Source organism: Thamnophis elegans, chromosome 4, assembly GCF_009769535.1.
Source record: "Thamnophis elegans isolate rThaEle1 chromosome 4, rThaEle1.pri, whole genome shotgun sequence".
Lineage (NCBI taxonomy): Eukaryota > Metazoa > Chordata > Lepidosauria > Squamata > Colubridae > Thamnophis > Thamnophis elegans.
Window position 1 is genome coordinate 105,216,367 of NC_045544.1, and position 18,931 is coordinate 105,235,297.

General features: G+C 35.5%; 1 protein-coding gene across 3 annotated transcripts; it reads right to left on the reverse strand.

Moving 5' to 3' along the window:
- Positions 1–881: 881 nt before the first annotated feature.
- On the reverse strand, positions 882–18,879 carry CLHC1 (clathrin heavy chain linker domain containing 1). Of its 3 annotated transcripts, none has more exons than XM_032216242.1 (12): positions 18,796–18,879; positions 17,296–17,566; positions 15,125–15,312; positions 12,675–12,808; positions 11,991–12,192; positions 10,234–10,352; positions 7,303–7,390; positions 6,214–6,320; positions 5,615–5,789; positions 4,315–4,517; positions 3,145–3,324; positions 882–2,473 (listed from the first exon to the last, which is right to left on the reverse strand). In XM_032216242.1, exons 2-12 carry the CDS (start codon positions 17,476–17,478, stop codon positions 2,277–2,279), a joined length of 1,776 nt encoding a protein of 591 aa, XP_032072133.1. In that variant the 5' UTR covers positions 17,479–17,566; positions 18,796–18,879; the 3' UTR covers positions 882–2,276. The 3 variants fall into 3 exon arrangements, with proteins under 3 accessions (XP_032072133.1, XP_032072135.1, XP_032072134.1); XM_032216244.1 differs by having other exon boundaries at positions 18,773–18,850; XM_032216243.1 differs by lacking the exon at positions 18,796–18,879 and adding an exon at positions 18,619–18,779.
- Positions 18,880–18,931: the final 52 nt, after the last annotated feature.

Genomic DNA, 18,931 nt, shown 5'->3' on the forward strand with positions numbered 1-18,931 from the left:
TAATCATATATGCAGGGACCACTCTTGCTATGTGTATTTTTCGGAGTATAACACGCATCTTTTTCCCCCAGAAAAGAGGGTGAAAATCTGGGTGCGTCTTGTACACTGAATACAGCATTTTTGGCCTCCCGAAACCCTGCCCCCTTCACAAAAATGGACGTGCAGAGGGTTTGGGAGGCCTGCAAAGTGCTCCTGGGGGCTGGGGAGGGCAAAAATAAAAGCAAAAACCAGGCTGTTTTTTGCTCCATTTTTCACAAAAATGAGGTGTGCAGAGGGTTTGGGAGTTCTGCAGAGTGCAAAAACTTTTTTTTTAATTTACCTCCTCAAAATCTTGGTGCATCTTATACTCTGAAAAATAAGGTAAGTTTACTTGCCTATACATTCTTTCTCTTTCTACACACACCTCTCTCTCTCTCTCTCTCATCTATCTATCTATCTATCTATCTATCTATCTATCTATCTATCTATCTATCTATCATCTATCTATCTATCTATCTATCTATCTATTGGTATATCATGCATATAGTATGTTATATTCTTAAATAAATGATCCAGGCTACATTTTCTTAAGAAAGGGTCCTTTAAGAAATTAGGGTCTGTAATTTTTTATTTTAAACTCAGTTATTATTTAATTCATTAACAGGATTATATGTGAATTCCTGGTGACACAGGATTCCAACAGTGATTTTCTGAGCCAAGGAAACAGGGGATCTGTGGCTGGATGGTGTTCAGCAAAGCTCCCTAAAGTTAGCACGATGTCTACAGACAATGCTGGCAATTTACAGTATCTGGAATTTGGGTGAGGTCCTATACTGTGATCAAAATTCAGCATCTTGGAGCAAATTATGGGACCATCTGTGCTTGATGTGGCTTCTTTTTAATTTTTTAATTTTCCACTGCCATTAAGAACTTAATTTGCCTTGAGATTCTCTCTCTCTCTCCCTCCCTCCCTCCCTCCACACACAAACACAACTTCAATGCCCTCCTCCAAGAATCATTACTGCATATATGATTACAGAGTTACAGCTTTCCAGAGTGAGAACGTCCTTGGCTTGTACTGCAATCTTGGGAACTAAAAAGACATTCAAATATAGCACAGCATATCTTACAACATACATTTGGGCTTCTGCTGGCCAAATCTTTGAAAAGAAATAAAGGGGGAGGGGTAGAAAAAAAAGTAAATGTTGGACCAGGCTGCATTAATTGCTGATATTCAGCCTTTTGTCACAAAAAACAGCTGTTCTGTATCAACCTGCTTAAAACACATTATGGTGAAGAGTAGATACATTGATAAACATGTATTTTTTTTTGGTTTGTTTCTATCACAAAACCCCTGTGAAATATAATTGGATGTGAGTGCAAGAAAATCTTCATTAACCAATTCACATCACCTTCAAGCTATGGGCTTTCCCTGCTTACGTGGCAGGTTTATGGGGTGAAAGAAATGAACTGCTTGCTGTAAAGGAAGGAACATAAAGATGAAAATATATCTTCAAATACAATCATTTTAGAGATATAATTTTAGAAATTTGCTTAATTTGTTAGAAATCCAGAATCTGTGGTATAACAAAATGTTTCACAATAGGATGGACTTTCTAAATAACTTAGTTATAGCTTAAATACAAATTAATCTATGTGGTTTAAACACCACCTGGTATCTTCTGGGTACATTGGGACTATACCTTTCATAATCCAACAACCATGCCAGGAAAGACTACAAAAGTTACATAACCATTAGTCCAAAAATATTGATTCCATTAGAGAAACCAGGAGTTATTCTAGTTTCATTCCAGTTCATAGAATGGAAAGAATAACTGTGTAGCTAAGTTGTGAGCATCCTATCCATGTGTATATTAGAGATAATTTCTAATTTTGCCACTAAATGTATCCACATAAGAGCAACATGATTAAAAAAATTAAACAAATGTGACTATTTGGGAGATGAAAGACTGTGTCTCCAACAATTGATTCAACTTCCTGACCACAGGAAGAAAAAAATAGGAGAAAACCAATTACTGAAAAAGGGAAGAAAACTCACAAGTGATCTGGTGTAAACACAGCTAAATTACTTCAGAAAGCAACCCCATTTTAAAAGTAAAACAAGGGCAAATGATCGAGCATGAGCAGCAACTGTAGCACAATCAAATCAGATTCATGGTATTAAATATATTACATTTTTAAAACAGAAATAACACGAAGAAGTTGTGTTGTTATTTGTGCAGCCAATATAAACAACTCCTAGGACAAAGAGCTCCTCCACGTGCCTTGTGGAAAAATTACAAGAACACGTGTTCCATTAATTTGGCATCCTCTGCATCATCTGCTTGAATTTCAAACACTCCTTCCAGGCTAGCAAGGATAGAGATGATAAGTTTGTATAAATTTTCCTTTTTGGCATTGAGGCATGTTTCAGCTATCTCCTTCCATCCTTCCACATTGGTGGCATCTTTTACAATAATCTGTTCCAATGTATCTACAAATATGTTGAGAAAGAAGACAGACAAAGAATATTTGGCTGCTTTTTGTCTCTGAATCAGTAATGCTTTAAAAATGCATACTTTTTTGGTATGATCATTCAGCAGGTGTTACTGTTAAAAAAATATTTAAAGCAGATAAATTTTAATTTGAATGGAAACTAGGTCCAACTTTGGAATTATGATTGAAGCATAAGGAGAATCTAACCCTTTCCTCTCTCCATTTTGTAATTAAAATCTCTCCCCTACATTTTATCTAGTCAGATAATTGCAAGCAAACAAATTTATATTGCATAGATGTCATAGGGCATGGCCTTGGGGGGGGGGAGGAAAAGAGATACCATGATAACAGTCAGATAAGAGGGGACTGAGTTCAGGTCAAGAAAATATCTTGAGAAAACATCTCAGACAATAGCAATAGCAGTAGCAATAGCAGTTAGACTTATATACCGCTTCAAAGGGCTTTCAGCCCTCTCTAAGCGGTTTACAGAGTCAGCATATTGCCCCCAAGCCCCTTCCTAGTTCACATGAAAATAAAGAGAGGGATGGGGAAGCACATTCAGACTTGCAAGATTCTGTTACTAAAGCTGTTACAATGAAAGAAGTTCCTTAGCCTGGTCTACTTCTAGGGTTGCCACATTCTCACGGGAAAAATTCAAGCTATATTTACCTTTGCCCTTTTTGGTAATATCCTCCAACAAGCGTATGCCATGTATTTGATGTTCTGTTCCAATGAGAGAAAGGATGGTTTCCGCAAGGGACATGATTGGTGGTTTCCCATCCCATTCTTGAGTAAGGAAACGGATGAAATCTATACGAGGACAATGCTTCAGTAGAAAGATATAATCCCCTGAAATCAAACAGCACAGGGGTTAGAAAGCCTAAAAAAAATCAGATATTTTTATATTTCCAGCTCGAAAAGCGTGGCTGTCATTTTTACTTTCCAGCATAAAATGAGCAGAAGTATACCATCTCTGAAAACTCAATACTGTATGGAATATATTGCATTTTTAGATATATAATCTCAGAGTTCTTTTTCATTTGTTAATAATTTAAAGCAAAGATTAAAAGAACAATGAAATATCTCTCAACCCTGGGCCTCTGTCATGTGTGTTTGTATGTGAACAATATCAAAATCAAAGGCATGATTAGATGATAAATGTCCCACTACTTTTTTCTGTGTACCACATGCATGTAAAAATAGGTAGGACTTTGATAGCACTGGTTGGTGTTGGCAATGCCACAGACATCCCTGATCTAAACCTTGCTTTGGCAATGACCAAGAAATACAGTGCTTTGTTCAGGAACAAATTCTGGATTCAATTAGCTAACTTCTGGAGGACCAGTTCATTAACACTGTCAGTCTTGATAAGATGGACCTGTAATAAAATGTTTCTTCTTCAAAAATGAATTCCGGCAGAATAAATACATGGAAAGAAGACATTATATCATTTTTAAAAATGGCTGGTGATGTTAGAAGTATGCTAAAATTCATTGGAGAGAAAATAGTCATAGATTAAAAAGAATAGTAGCCATTTCATATCTGCTCAACTTATTCAAAGTTCAGTGGATTGTTTGAGGAGAAAATGTTGTCCTTAATTGAATGGGGCCAAATTTCTCTTTTCCCACAGGGGAAGAACAGAAACATACACACACTCACATTTGCAAAACATTTACATTAAATCAGATTTATTCATTCCATCCTTTTCTCAGATACACATACTATAGGCAAACACATGCATACATCGTGATAGCACTGAAAGCCACCTGAACATCTCTATAACACTATCAGATATAATTTAAAACAGAGACGTAAATACAATGTAGCTCTGAAATATACCTGTGGAAAGTTCTCTGAAATGATGTAGATAATCTAGGGCTCCATAAATCTGGCCCTGTTTGCACAAGCATAAAACAGCTTTTTTGTGTGCCCCACACTCACTGTATGCAATTTGAGCCAAAGCTAGACACTGGGACCTGTTGTGCGTATCCACATCTGCATACCTAAAGATTGCATCACCGGCAGCCTCAGAGAATTCCAATCTGGGAGAAACAAAGTGAACAAAACATTGTTAGATAATATACGAATTCTGCACATTGTAAAGAAAAATGGAATAATGATGATAATAATAATAATAATATCTTATTCTTTTAAATGATAATATAAAATCAAAGAGTTAGGATAAATAACAGAAGAAGAAATGAGGAAAAGAAAACAAGCACATTTGAAGAATTCACAACCCAATTTTTTGTTCTCATACATTTCTCCTTTTGGAAAATAGGCTATACTTTACCAAAGCCCACCTTTCTACACCTTAAAAGTCTCTACTCTCTTTTAAGACCATATCTTACTCCTTATCATTTATAGGCTTGACAGATGTTGCAGAAAGGAATCATGAGCCCCAATAGATTTACCTGAAAGGTGATACCTCTTTCCCATTCAGATGATTATTATTTTTTACTTCTTAAACCGACCCTGGATCCTGCTTCTCAGGGATTCCAATTGCAACTGGAATTTGAGACTGAGCTACAGGTTGGCTGTCGTGTCTAGAAATTTCTGGAGATGGACCATATTCAAGTTCCACTTCAGATATTATCTTAAAAATGGAAGATGAGCTATAAACAATAAACCTCATTCTCTTATTTAATTGGACGCTTTCTCCTATAGCCTTTCTGAAAGAAACTGTCATTGGGCTAGCTGGTTTTGTCCATAATAATTTTTGCTCCAACAAAATTTGCATATAATAAATATTCTATTTTTGTTGGCTTCTCCTAACTTTAAATATCCTGCTCTCCTTCTGAAAGATTCCTTATTCTATCCTGCCTTCAGCTCACATGAATTGAGTTTGATGGAGATGGGCTAATTCAGTTTGAAAATAATGCCTGTTATCCTTTAAGAATTGTTGTCTAGAATGTACTGATAATTAATTTATCAGAAATAATACTATTCTTCAGCACCTGCTTTCCTGAAAATATGTCATTTAGTTTATAAGTGAATATTCTGGCAGCCAATTCCCATGATCCTGCTATTCTTGAATATTTGTTATAGTTACCTGGAATTCCCACAGAATGACCTATAGACTACTTGTATATAATATATATCTTCTGCTCCTGAGCCAGAATTCTGAATGACCACTTACTTGAACAATGTGATCCAATGCATCACCAAGTCTAACCGTTTCTCAGCTAAGGCACATTTGATGGCTTCGGTTGTCAAATTTGCAGGAAGAGCCTTCTTAATAGCAATGGTTGTAGTTATGAGTGCATCACAATACAAAAGCAGAGGAAGGATCTTCCCTTTAACACAACCAATAGCTGAAGGGGAAAAGCAATATTTTTAAAACAATTGCTTGTTGCAGTTTGTTTTCTATGTCAGCAATTTTTCTCAAGCTCAGATCTTCTATCAAAGGAGGATTTGAACTCAGAATACTATAAATTAAGAAAATGAGCATATATTTCTTTATTTTACATCATTTGAAAAGTTTTATAAAGAACCATAGAAAGGTGTGAAACTAGAAAACGTGTGGAATGATTAAAAATACTTTTTGGCTATAAATTGCAATTAATTCACATTCAGTATGGTAGTAATCACATTAATAGAAACTAATTAAATATATGCCTCCAGTTCCTTAAATCACAAAGCCAGAGAATTGTCAAAAAATATTCATACTTTTGACTATGGTTTACTGATATTCAAGACTATATACAAAAGAGGAAGATTGCATCTCATGGTTCATACCCCTAAATTTCTCCAAGGTTTCTTCATTGCGTAGGATTCCTCTAGGACAGTTTGCTGCATATGTTGCTGCAGCCTCATACTGACAACGGGAAAACAGTTCATTGAATCTAGCACAGTTCAAAGAATATAACATTATAAGTGATAGAAAATGGATGCAAAAACACCTTTATTACTGGCAAAGCCATAGCTAACAAAGCTACAAAGACTATCTAAAATGAAGTTAAATGTGTAAGGTCATTTGATATTCAGCTCTTGTGTGAAAAATTGGGAAATGAAAGGAATTAAAAATACATGTTTCAACTTTGTGAAAACGTCCCCATTGGAACAGATGAATCACCCTTCAGGTTTCATTACTTTTTCAAGTTCTCTTTTTCCAGAATAAATCCTTGTCCAAACTATCTCTAGCTTCTTATCATCTTGGTCTCTATCTGCCTAGGTAAGTTTTCACTAGTGATACCAATCTCTGATTTTGTCCTCTACCAATGTCTTGTCAGTCCAACTATAAATAGCAGATCTCTAGGATAGTAGCATATATCATCATGTTATTCTATCCAATAAAAATCTTTGCTCCAAACCTCTCTTCTGTTTTGTTTTGCAAAGAACAAAACAATACTTTTCACTGGCATTTTTTGCCCGGGCAAGATATCATCTTCCTACTTAGCCTCTATGCTGCAGGTCTCATGAAAAGTCTGTATTTTTGTTTTCACTTCCTGTTACTCACTATAGTGCACTGTGCTCTTGTGGAGTGGATCCAATGTGTTATAACAAAGGGGATGTGATAATATTACAACCAAGTGTGCTTCAAAGATGATTTGAAGAAATGCTTCACACTTCGAGAGAGTACGACATCTCTTCACTCTACAGTAAAGTAGATTGCCATTTTTCAGACTTACAAAAATGTGGCTGCTGCAAGAATGACTTTTAAATCACTGCTTTTTTTCAAGATTGTATAGTTATTTTAGTGAAGAACCAAGAAGTGTTGCATTTGTGTAAAGCATTTTTCACATCATTTTCAAACTGGGAGTTAGTGTACTCGGTGTACTAAACAATTTCATTTGCCTAAATAAAAGACAAGATCAGAAGACTTACCTTTCAATATATTCAATCAGATCTTCTGCCTCTTTGCTTTTAGCAGGATCACGTTCAAATACACTTGAGACACTAGAAGCAATTGAACCTGAAAGGTCAGATCCATCCACAAGAGGTTAATATTTTACACACTTAGAAAACAAAGAATACATTTTAACCAAATCAAGAACTGCAAGGGACACATTTGCAGTAGAAACACACTTTCTTTCACTATTTCAAACTGTGGCTTACATTTCAAAGGGCTTGCTGTAGCCTCTGGAGCTCTCCTTACCCTGCTGTTAAATCAAAGATAAGGAAGAAGCAGGATACATGTACTTCAGTTTATGATCATAATAGCGTCTAACCATTCTAGTTGTAAGTCATGACAGTTATAAAATGGGTTAGTTACATGACCAATCTAATTTTACAGCCTTTTCTATGGAGATCATTATGCAAAGACCATGGTTGTTAAGCAAGCCAATGCTCCTCTATGGGGCCCTTTTTTTTGCAACTTTTGTGACTGTGTGGAAAGGAATCATTGGAACTTTGAATCTGGCTTGAAGTAACCCCAGGTAGGTCCATCAGAACCTCTCTAAAAGAAAGGAAGCAAGTCTAGGCATAGGAAGTAGCATAGAGAGAGAATCTGAGAGTGTTGTTGCACAGAATTTGTATGCCATCCCAATCATATATTCAAATTGTGAAACATAACATCAAGAAATTTTATATAAGTCCACATCATAAAATGTAAGCACTGAATGATATAATATAGCCACTGATGATATAGCGACTTTCATTTCAAAAGCTTGGTGGAAAAGATGATCTTTACCAGAGGTGGTATTCTGCCAGTCCACCCCGGTTCAAACAAACCAGTAGTGGCGGTGGTGGGAGGCTCCACCCATCTGCTCAGACATCATCACGGATGTTCTGTGCATGCACAGAAGGTTTTGCGCATGCGCAGAAGCGCCATGGCCGCATGCTCCCGGTTCTGAACCGATAGCGAAGATAAGAGGATTTCATGCCTGATCTTGCATCCTGCAAAGTAAATGGGCAAGAACTAATCTTAGCTGAAAGTATTCCATATACAAGGCTGGAGTGCTCCCAGAGAAAGGCCTGCATCTATTCTCACTTCCCTTTGACTTCTTGAAGAAAGGGAATCAGAAGCAAATCTTAGACAGAATGCACGGGGTGGGGAGCTCCTAATTGGAAAAGACAGTTGCAGGCTTTAAATGTACCCTGGCTGATTAAATACATCTCTGCAGACTAGCCGAGACGATGACCATTGTGTAAAATAAAAGACCAGTGAGTACACCAGTCCTTCACGTTTCTCTGGCAAGGAGACATTGAGAGATTACCCACTTATGCTCTGAATGACAGCTCCTTGCAAGGAGACCATAAAACAGTTTGAGTTGAGTGCTAGGAGCCAAGGGAGAAGACATCTTTACACTCAGCAGTGGCAAGACCTTTTATACAGCCATAAAGACAATAGAAACGAATCATTTTGGAAATGTTCAAATTAACTATTTTATGGATATTAGAGACCTTTGAAATGACAAGCTTAATTTTATACTCTTTGAATTTAAAAAAATAAAGTTTTCAAAGTTTAAAACAATATACAAATTCCAAAAAGCATGAAAAAAGGAATTTTGATTAATTTTTTTTAACAAATTTGAAGACCAGAGATGTGGTATATTGGTTATTTGTTATGTAACCTACACAAACCAAATATATAATTAAATAATATAAGAACGACTGGCATGGAACCAAAGCCATTTTAACAGTTGAGGTTTGAGGAAAGTTTCAAGTGGACACTAGAGGGGACTAAAGCACCAGACAGGAAGGAGTTAAAATGGCTAAGCCAAGTATAAACTTTTCCTATGCTAGTTTTTTGAAATTCAGCCTGAAATATTTATTAATAAATATTTGTTTCAGAAAGAATACAGATTTTAATGGATAACTGTTTAGAGGACGCAAGAAAAAAATAAATTAAAAAAACCTCTACTGAAATAGACCTTATAGTTTGAAAACATGAAAGACAACAAAATTAAAATTACTAAAATGGGAATACAAAAGATGAACTAATAAAAGAATCTGGATATGTAACAGCTACAACAAAAGAAAGTCTGGATTATGCCTCTTTATGGGAAGAAAAGGATCTGGATCTGTAGTAGCTTTGACAAGAAATCCTGGATGATGTCTCTTTATGCGATTTATAAAAAAAGGCTGGGGAAACTTTGAGGACTTCTTTTACATACTAAAGAAGTGATAAAAGATCAAATCTTTATGGAAGATTTAAAGGTCAGATTGTGCAGAGCAAAAACAATATAAAGGACTATTTAACCAGGGATAAACTATTTCATATTTCTAGTAATGCCTAATGGGCTTTTTGCTGAACCTAGATTGAAAATATTGGTTTGCATATAGATAAAAGGCAAGGAGGGGGGTTGTTTTTTTATGTGAAGAGATAGTGAAAAAGATAGTGAAAAGTTAGTATATTATGTGTATTCAGTGTGATTAAGAGTGGAAGCAACTTCTTTATTATTGTCTTTGTCTTCTTTTCCTATTACTTTTTTCTTTTTTTCTGCATTTTGATTTTTATTTTCATTTAGTTTGTATTAATTTTTACTATGTTTATTAAAATTTTAATAACTTTTTAAAGGAAAGGACAGTCCCATAGTTAATAAGGACCTATGCCATAAATGGTTTTATAGGTTGCAATCAGCACATTACAAAATGCATCCAGAAACCTATTGGCAACTATTACAGTTCCCACAATATAGGTATAAATCAAAAAGCCTAATAAACAATGGTAAAAACAATATAATCCCTATTTCTGTAAATAAATGGCACAGTGTTTTTCCAGCATAACAGAAACACGCTGACCTTAATGCACCACCAGAAACATGTATTTTTTTCTGATTTGTTGTAAAAAGATGAAGTCTGATGTGTTTTTACCTTTTGCAAGTTCCTCACTTTCTATCATTTGATGAATGAGGTGGTGCAGTGTCTCAATACTCTTGTCTGAATTCTCCCAGACAACGACCACATTTGCAAACAGAGTTAGACGATAATAACTATAAAAATCAGAATATTGGTTAAAATGTGACTATGTCAGAATCAACTGTAGTTTGAATTCTCCAGGGTTTTCTGTACCACATTATTTTATCCCCTTGTATCCAAACACATGACAAAACTTCCTGAGAAAAAGAATTTCTCCAATGTCTAAATTTGTCAGTGGCATATAATATACACATACATAACTACACTACAATCATGATTGCAAATAGTATTAACTAAATTAAAGCATTTCCTATACTGGCAATTCTCAATGCTAAAAACAGGTTTCATATGCATATTATGATAAAGTCCCTTGCTAGATTGTATTTGCTTCTATTTGAGTAAGTGGGTTCATTCACAATCTTAATTTTAGCTCCACATTTAGTTAAAAAGTACAATGGTGGAATTTTTTTTGTTTTTCTTTCTGTTTTCTCTTTGCAAGCATCCAAAAGAATTTAATTGTCAACTGAAAAACAAAATACTGGGCATTGGCCTGATTCAGCAGGCTTTTCTGATTTTTAGTGGACCATACAATCATGATATAATACATGAATAAGCTCTTACCCTATACATAGTAATTAAATTTATTTTTAATTTATCAAAGTTATTAATATTACATCATATCATAGATCTATTAATTAAATACTAATTATTCTGAGTGACTGGCTTTCTCAGATTTCATGTGGGGGTATTTTGTACTGTAATGTGTGTTGCTAATAAACTTCAACTGGTTGTTTCATAACAATTTATTACTGTAAATTGTTATTATGCCATTTAATAATGCTAGGAATTCCAAGAACTGAGCTTTACATATGCAAAATATTTATTTATTTGGCTACCCTTCTCACAATGGTCACTTTGGATGGCAAAAAACTCCTGGCATCATGGAAAAAATAATAACCCCATTTTTAGAGAAATACATAGAGAAATACAGTAATAGCAGCAGAGCTACCTAAAATTCTGAACCAAATGTCTGGAATTAATATGTCTTCGATGTATTGATTTCCCCCATTAAACCTATTAATGGTTGCTATGTTCCAGTTGAGGTTTGTTAAGTTTTCTGTTGGTGCTAATCTAACCACAGTTGCTAAGACAGAACATACAATTTTAGAAATTACAATTCTAGGATCTATTGTAAGTCATTGCTCTAATCCAGGGGTGTCAAACTTGATTTCATTGAGGGCCGCAAGGGTTGTGTGGTGGGCATGGCCAAGGTGGGCAGGGCCAGCTCAATGTCACTTGTGTTGGGTGCCTGTGGTGGCCCAAGTGCTCTACCAGCAAAAATGGGCTCCTGAGCTCCATTTTCAGCTTCAACACCTTCCTGAAACCCTCTTCCAGCAAAAACGGAACTCACAAGGGCTGCCCGCTGCCTTTGCAAGCACCATTTCCAGCTACCACGGACTCCTGCAACCCTGTGCCAATGAAAGCGGAGCGCTGTTTTTGCTGGTAGAGGCACCACAGGACAATCTTTTGCTGTTTACAGGGCTGCCCTGCTGGCCAGATCCAAGCACCCCACGGACCAGATCCTTTAGTTTGACACCCCTGCTCTAATCTGATGAAAATAAAGTGAACAATGTTATTACAGCTATTCTCACTATTCAAAAAATGAAGAAAAGAGAAAATACTCCAAAGTAAGTAAGTGCATATCTTTATACCAAAACTTCAGATTCTCATTATTTTTTTCAGCTACATTTCGCTTTTTAAGAGCTTGATTCATGTCTCCTTCAACATTGGCTGTGTTTTCTATGGGAATGTATTTTGTCAGCATGTCTTCTTTCAACTCCTTAAACCTTTTTTGTAGATGAGTTAAGTGATTAGAAAGGACATCTATATCAAGAGAGTCTTTCATATTAAGACCTAATGAAGAAAAGGAGAAAAGTTTCCATCAGTGATCATACTGACAGACTATAATTTCAAACTGTACACATTCTGTTATAACAAAAAAGCATTCTGCTATTATTAGCCAAAATTCAAAGTCATCAGAGAGGTCTGCTTTTCTGGAAAGTATAACTAAAAAACAGCTACCATTTACAAGTAGAATTCATTCTTTGCATGGCAGATTCAATTCTACTCTTTCATATATTGCACGTGATAGTTAATTTCAATTTCATCTTGAGTACTCATCCGTTTAAAAAAAAAAAAATAGAAAGAGCACCATCCAACTGTCCATTTAGGCTTGGCCTTCAATCTTGGCTCAGCTAAGATTTAGAATGTAATGAGAACATATAATTATTCAAACAATCTTAGATATTAACATTGCAATATAATACAAAAGCTGGTTAGTGCTCCTGGTGTCAGACAAAATTGATTTTTTAAAATTATAAACAACTCCATCTTACCTGGAATTTTTTTAGCAGGATTAACTTTCTTGACTGGAGATAAATCTTCTTTTAATAAGAGTGTTAACCTTAAACTTTTTATTTTCTCTATTAAGTTCTCAGTTCTTACAGAATTCTTCTCAATTCTTTTCACTCTTAAAAAGAAAAACAATTCAAGTAACACATTACTTATAGACAATTGCATATAATTTCGATAATTGGAGAAGAATTATAAATGCCTTTCAGATATTTAAGTTTTAAGTATTCCCTTAAAAATTATGCTATTAATGAAAGTTATTTAGCTTTGCGTAACTTCATTGGGAACAAAGTAAATGAAGGAAGATGGCGGGGATATAAGTAGATAGGGTAAAACCTTCAGTTAAAAAAAAGAATATTTTTGTTCATCTTCCATAATTCCTTAACTAGCAGTCTATCGGGATGATTACTACAGTTAATCCTTGACTTATGACCAGAATTGACCCCAAAATTTCTGTTACGAAGTGAAACAGTTAAGTGAATCTTGCCTCATTTTACAACCTTACTTTACATAGTTGTTAAGTGAATCATTGCAGTTCTTAAATTAGTAAATCTGGCTTCCCCATTGACTTTGCTTATCAGAAGGTCAAAAAATATAATCATATGACCCTGATACATGTCAGCGGTCATTAATATGAGTCATATGCCAAGCGCCTGGATTACACATAATTGTATCTTTTGCTCTTTTTATAGATCATCTATATATTTAGAACCTAATCTCTCTATATAAAAATGTGTGTGTGTGTGTGTGTGTGTTCCAACATAATTCTGGAACGCCTCAAGCAATTTCAGTCAAACTTGCTACACAGATGACTTACTCTCTAGAAACAAATACTGTGGGGGTAAAACACCCTGTGTATGTTCTGTTAAGATACAGCCTGTTGTACCCTAAAATGGCTTCCACCGTACTGCCGTAAAATGGCTTCCACTGTGCAGCGCAGTGAAGTTGCCATGAAAATAGCTTCACAGTATTGCACAAGGGGGCTACCTCTTAGGTAAGGGGGAAAATGCAACATTATAAATTACATTTGGCCCAGACATTTTCAACAAGGTTATTGATTATTTTTGAGGACAAATGTATGGCTTCTAGGGGCACAGGGGAAACATTTGTAACTAATTTAATTGTCACCGAAATCAGGGCTTTTCCTGTCTAATACAATATTAGCATAAATAAATACCTGGGCAATGCGGGGTTATCAGCTAGTTAGTCTAGAAAATGAATAATTTTCCTTAGAGAATTTTCAAAAAACTTTCCTAAAATTATGTTCAAATTTGGCCATCTTAGCTCCCTCTAGTGGCCAAAGGATATTCATTGTTTGCTTGCTTGATTGCCAATCAGAATTCATAAAAATCAGGGAATTTCAGCCACCCACAACAAAGCAATCCAGGTTACAGGTTATTTAAAAATAATAAAATAAAACAACAGCTTTCTACTCTATGTTTCTCCATCAGAATTAAAAATTTGCTTCCTTATTTTAGCTTGTCTCCAGCAAACTTCTTCCTTGTCATTTAACAATAAAGAAGTCTCAAAAATGCTGCAGAGCTTCAAAAAGGGGTGACAGGCTGTGACTGAAGAGAGCCTCTTTTAGTGAGTACAGATAATACTGTCATATGTTGATTAAGAAATGAAAGATACGACGTATTGTCAATTTGAAAAATAAATTCCAAAATGGCTGCTTTTCCAACAATGAGGTGATTGCAGTCCTGCCCCAACCCCCAGCTGAATGGTTCACCAGTTGCTCTGAAGCACAGTTCCTGAAGCTTCTGGCACAGCACTGCTGTACAGAGGATCCTGTGGAATGATTCTAGAACTTTCCCTAAACCAGAAGAGTCATATAAAATGAATGCCTCTTTTTTCTGTTAGTAAATTGGAAAAAATGGCAATCCAGAGAAAGAAGCCTTTCTGGGCATGTCAACCATTGGCCATGTCCACAGGAAGTCTCCTGATTTGCAATCTTTCAGACTATTGCAGTTTTCCCTCAAATCAACCTTTGATTCTTCCATTATCACCATTCAATGGAGTATAACACTTAACTTTACCCAAACAAAGGTGCCATGGAATAATTCTGCATATTGTGGTACACTAATATGCTGTAGATACGTCCCTTTCATGTTAAATTTGCTAGCTATCATTATCTGATAGCGTGCAAACTCCAATGTAGTTCTACTTGGTCATCTGTGGTAGTATCAGAATTTATGATATATAAAAATAGCATTTCTTGCTTATTTGCCTTTCTTTTCATAAACCTAACTTTCGTTAAAGAGAATATTCATTCTGTAAGCATCCACAAAGGCATGACACACTTTTTTTTAAATGAAAAAAACATCATGTAGTATTAGCAATTTCAAATCACATCATATCACTTTATGAGAGACTAGTTCAAAATTGTGCCTTGAACATCCCACCCCTGCAAAAGAGTGAAAGAGGTTCTTACTTTTCTTCCAGCTGAGTTATTCTTTTCTTATAATACGTTAAAGTTGAAGATTCGCAGGCTAACGTTTTAAATTTTCCATGAAGATAAAATGCATCATGCTGGCCCTTTTTTATTACTTCTATAAAAGCATCATATTCTTGCTTGATTGTGGTCAAAATGCTTTTGTATGCATTAACATGCTCAATTATCTGTTTTAACAACACAGAAATTGGTTAATGTCATAATTGTTTAATAGTGATACAATAAATAAATAGTGATATAACAAAAAGAACTGACTTTACTGAAAGTTTAAAAAAAACTCTTTCTGAATCAAACAAAAGAAAATTTTAACACACTATCCTGTTCCCCATTATTGGTAATTAGATACTTCTGGAAAGTCCATCAGCAGGAAATTAATGCAATTAATATTTCCTTTTATTCTTCAAAAACTGCATGCATACTTCTAAATTCAAAGTTTCAAAAAAGTTCATAGTAAAACTATCTTATATTAGTACTTTGCCTCATCTTAAAGCACACAAAACATCTTAAAACTCATAGAAGAGGATGGAATAACCAGAATGTCAAGAACATATCAATACTGCCAGAAGGCAGGGCAAGATTTGTTTTAGGTGAGAGATTGAAGAAAGAGGAGTGTGTGTTCCGGCCTACAGTATTTATTTTCTATCTTTAGGGGGGGATGCCACACTTTTCTAGGCTGCTCCTCAAAGTGAGTGAGATCAAAATAGCAAATACTGTACAACAAGGATGCAGCCTAGGATCAGGGGTGAAATGGTACCGATTCGCACAAACCAGTAGGGACGATTGTCATTGGTTCAGTGAACCTGTAGTAAAAAAAAAAAGCTTTGATGATCACGCGGAAGCTTTTTTTCCCACTTTTTAAAGCATTTTTTTCCTGTCTATTCACCCAAACTGGCAGGAAAAAAATGCTTTAAAAAGTTGAGGGGGGGGGAAGGGTCCATAACAATCAGCTGTGCCGTGCGATCGTAGGAACCTTTCCTCCCCACTTTTTAAAGCATTTTTTACTACCTATTCGCATAAACCAGTAGTAAAAAAAATGTTTTAAAAAGTGAAAAAAGGTCCCCATGATTGCATGGCACAGCTGAACCTTTTCATTCCACTTCTTAAAGCATTTTTTACTACCCTTTCGAATGAATATGTAGTAAAAAATGCTTTAAAAATTAAAAAAAGTTGGCCATGCCCACCCAGTCACATGACATCCCCCACCAAGCCACGCCAAGAGAACCAGTGGCAAAAAAATTTACATTTCCCCACTGCCTATGATCCTGTTTGAGCCACACCACAGTGTCCAGCAGAACAGCATCCTGCTTGGGTGGGGTTGGACTGGATGACCTACAAGGTCCCGTCCAACTCTGTTAAATCTGTTAAGAACCTCTAGATAATGTACACACCCAGAAAAGTAGTACCAGCTTAAGAGTTGATCTGACTAAATCTGAAATAATTTAATTCTTGTTGTTTTTCCACCCATATGGGCTTTTTTTATAGTTTAGGGGAAACAAATAATATAATCCCCCTTCTTCTCATGCATTAGTGGAAAAACAAAATCTTTAAAATGGCCAGTTTGCCAAAAGCCTCTTTCATAAGTATATTTATCAAACTAAGATATTAGGCTGTGTAGAATAGCCAGCAAATTCAGATGCCTTGCTTGAGGACTTGTTTCTCAGAGTAACATGCTGGTATTGTGGTCTACTACCCATATTACACCTGGTGGTCTCTGAGGCTGCCATACTTAGAGAAAAGATCACTCAGAGTGAGATAGAAGGCTGTAAATTCATGTGCTGGGTGAACTCTGTAACCTCTCACCTCAAATTGGTCATCTTACATCAACGTTATTGTTATTATGAATTAATCAATTATTATTATTAAACAATTTTATTTATATTTATATAGCTGATCATTTAACAAAATGTGATTGTGGGTGGTATACAATAAAAAAAAACATTAAGAACATTCTACAACTGAAAAACATCAATCAGCCTTACTATTAACAGCCTACGAGGATTCAGTGTCATAAGAAATGAAGTTGCCTCACTAGTTCATGTTAGATATTATTATTGTACTGATTTCAGCATAAGTCAGACAATATACCAAAGCCATAAAGATCACATTCACTTATCATGAAAATTGGAATATCTTTAAAAGAGTTTAGTTACCATTTCAAACACATTTCTGTATATTATGTAATAATCCTCTGCTGGTCCTTGCTCAGTACAGCCCACGTTTTCAATTTCTGAAATGATATAATTCTGAATGCTCTCCAGAAATTCTTTCTCAGTCTCTGGGATGATGGGAGGAAGTACTGAATGTTTAGTTGCTCCAACACTGGCTGATTTCATGGTGCAGAAGACATCTAAATTTCTGTTGCCGATAGCAACTAAGGTATCAGGTCCTTACTTTGATCAGAAGACATGCTTCAGTCAGAACCTAAAAATAATGCCACATCAATAAAAGAAATGAAAATGCCATCTAACACATCAATTTAAGGATGCATTCTACATGGCTTATTCCCAGGTAAACTAAGGACCATACAGTAAATCAAGCTGCAGTACCCCTAGTGCCATATGAAATTCAATATGAAGGAAGAGGTTGTGCGAAATAGCAAGATTTTGCAGATCTCAAATACCTTGTTGAATTAAATGATAATACATTATCAGGTAAGTATGGATTGCTGAATAACAAACTGAACCATAAGTTAGAAACAAAATATTTCCAAGCCTGAATCTTACAAACCTGAAAGGATTTTAAATTTTTATTTAAGGTTACTATAGGACGTAATGTAGGTCCCCAGCTCCCCTCAAGGTTAATGTAAAATATAATGTAGATCCTAAGCTGGGCAGATTTTTGATAATGGCATCATGACCTTTGCCTAGCTAAGTCTCAGTAATGTACACCAGATCTGTGTATTCATCCACCACTGACTCATGACTGGATGCAGTGTCATTTCAGAGAGACTTGGCATTTACCAGTAGTACACAAAGGTCACATAAGCAAACAGATACAAAATCACCACCAAATATTTTGCGGTCAATTCTTAGTCTTTGGACTGGCATTGTATTGATGGGAAAACACATAACCATATTATAAGTTTAAACAATTCAAACGATTTTCTTCTTTAAAAAATGAATTGTAAGAATGAATATACCGTATTTTGATATGTGGAAAAGTGAAAGTTTCACTTACACTATATTATTGGTAATTTTTGTTATTGGTAATGTGAACAGTATTAATGAGTTTTTTTAAAAAAAGTATATTGTTTTAATAATTCAATATATTTATGTTTTATTCGTAATAATATTTATTCTGTTGTTTAAAAACTAAATGGAAATATTTTAAAAAAACTCTTTTAGAGGATAGTCTGGAATCAATGTATCTATTTTACTCATTATACATTGTTTAACATTTTAGACCCTTTGGAAACATCTCCTTGACACCATTTTTGACTAATAATACTTATGTCTGTAGAGCTTCAGCATTACAATTAAGGGCTCCATCTGCCTTTTCCTAGCAGCCTGTGGGCTCTAAGAGAACTATCTCAACGCGAGGCCATCAACTCTTTTTCTCGCTCTGACGAGAGGCCGTTAAGAAAGCGGCCTATTCGTTTCTCTTCCGATGCTGCCAAGGAAGACCCACCTCTTTCATCCAACTAAACTCACCCAGTAGCCAACTGTTGGTAACAACAAGGCGGAACTGTTAATCAGGAAGGGGGGAAAACTAGCGGTCTTCGAGGGACTGGTGGGAAGTGTAGTTTTCCTCCACACTTCCTTTCTCCCACTTCCGGTCTACTTAAAA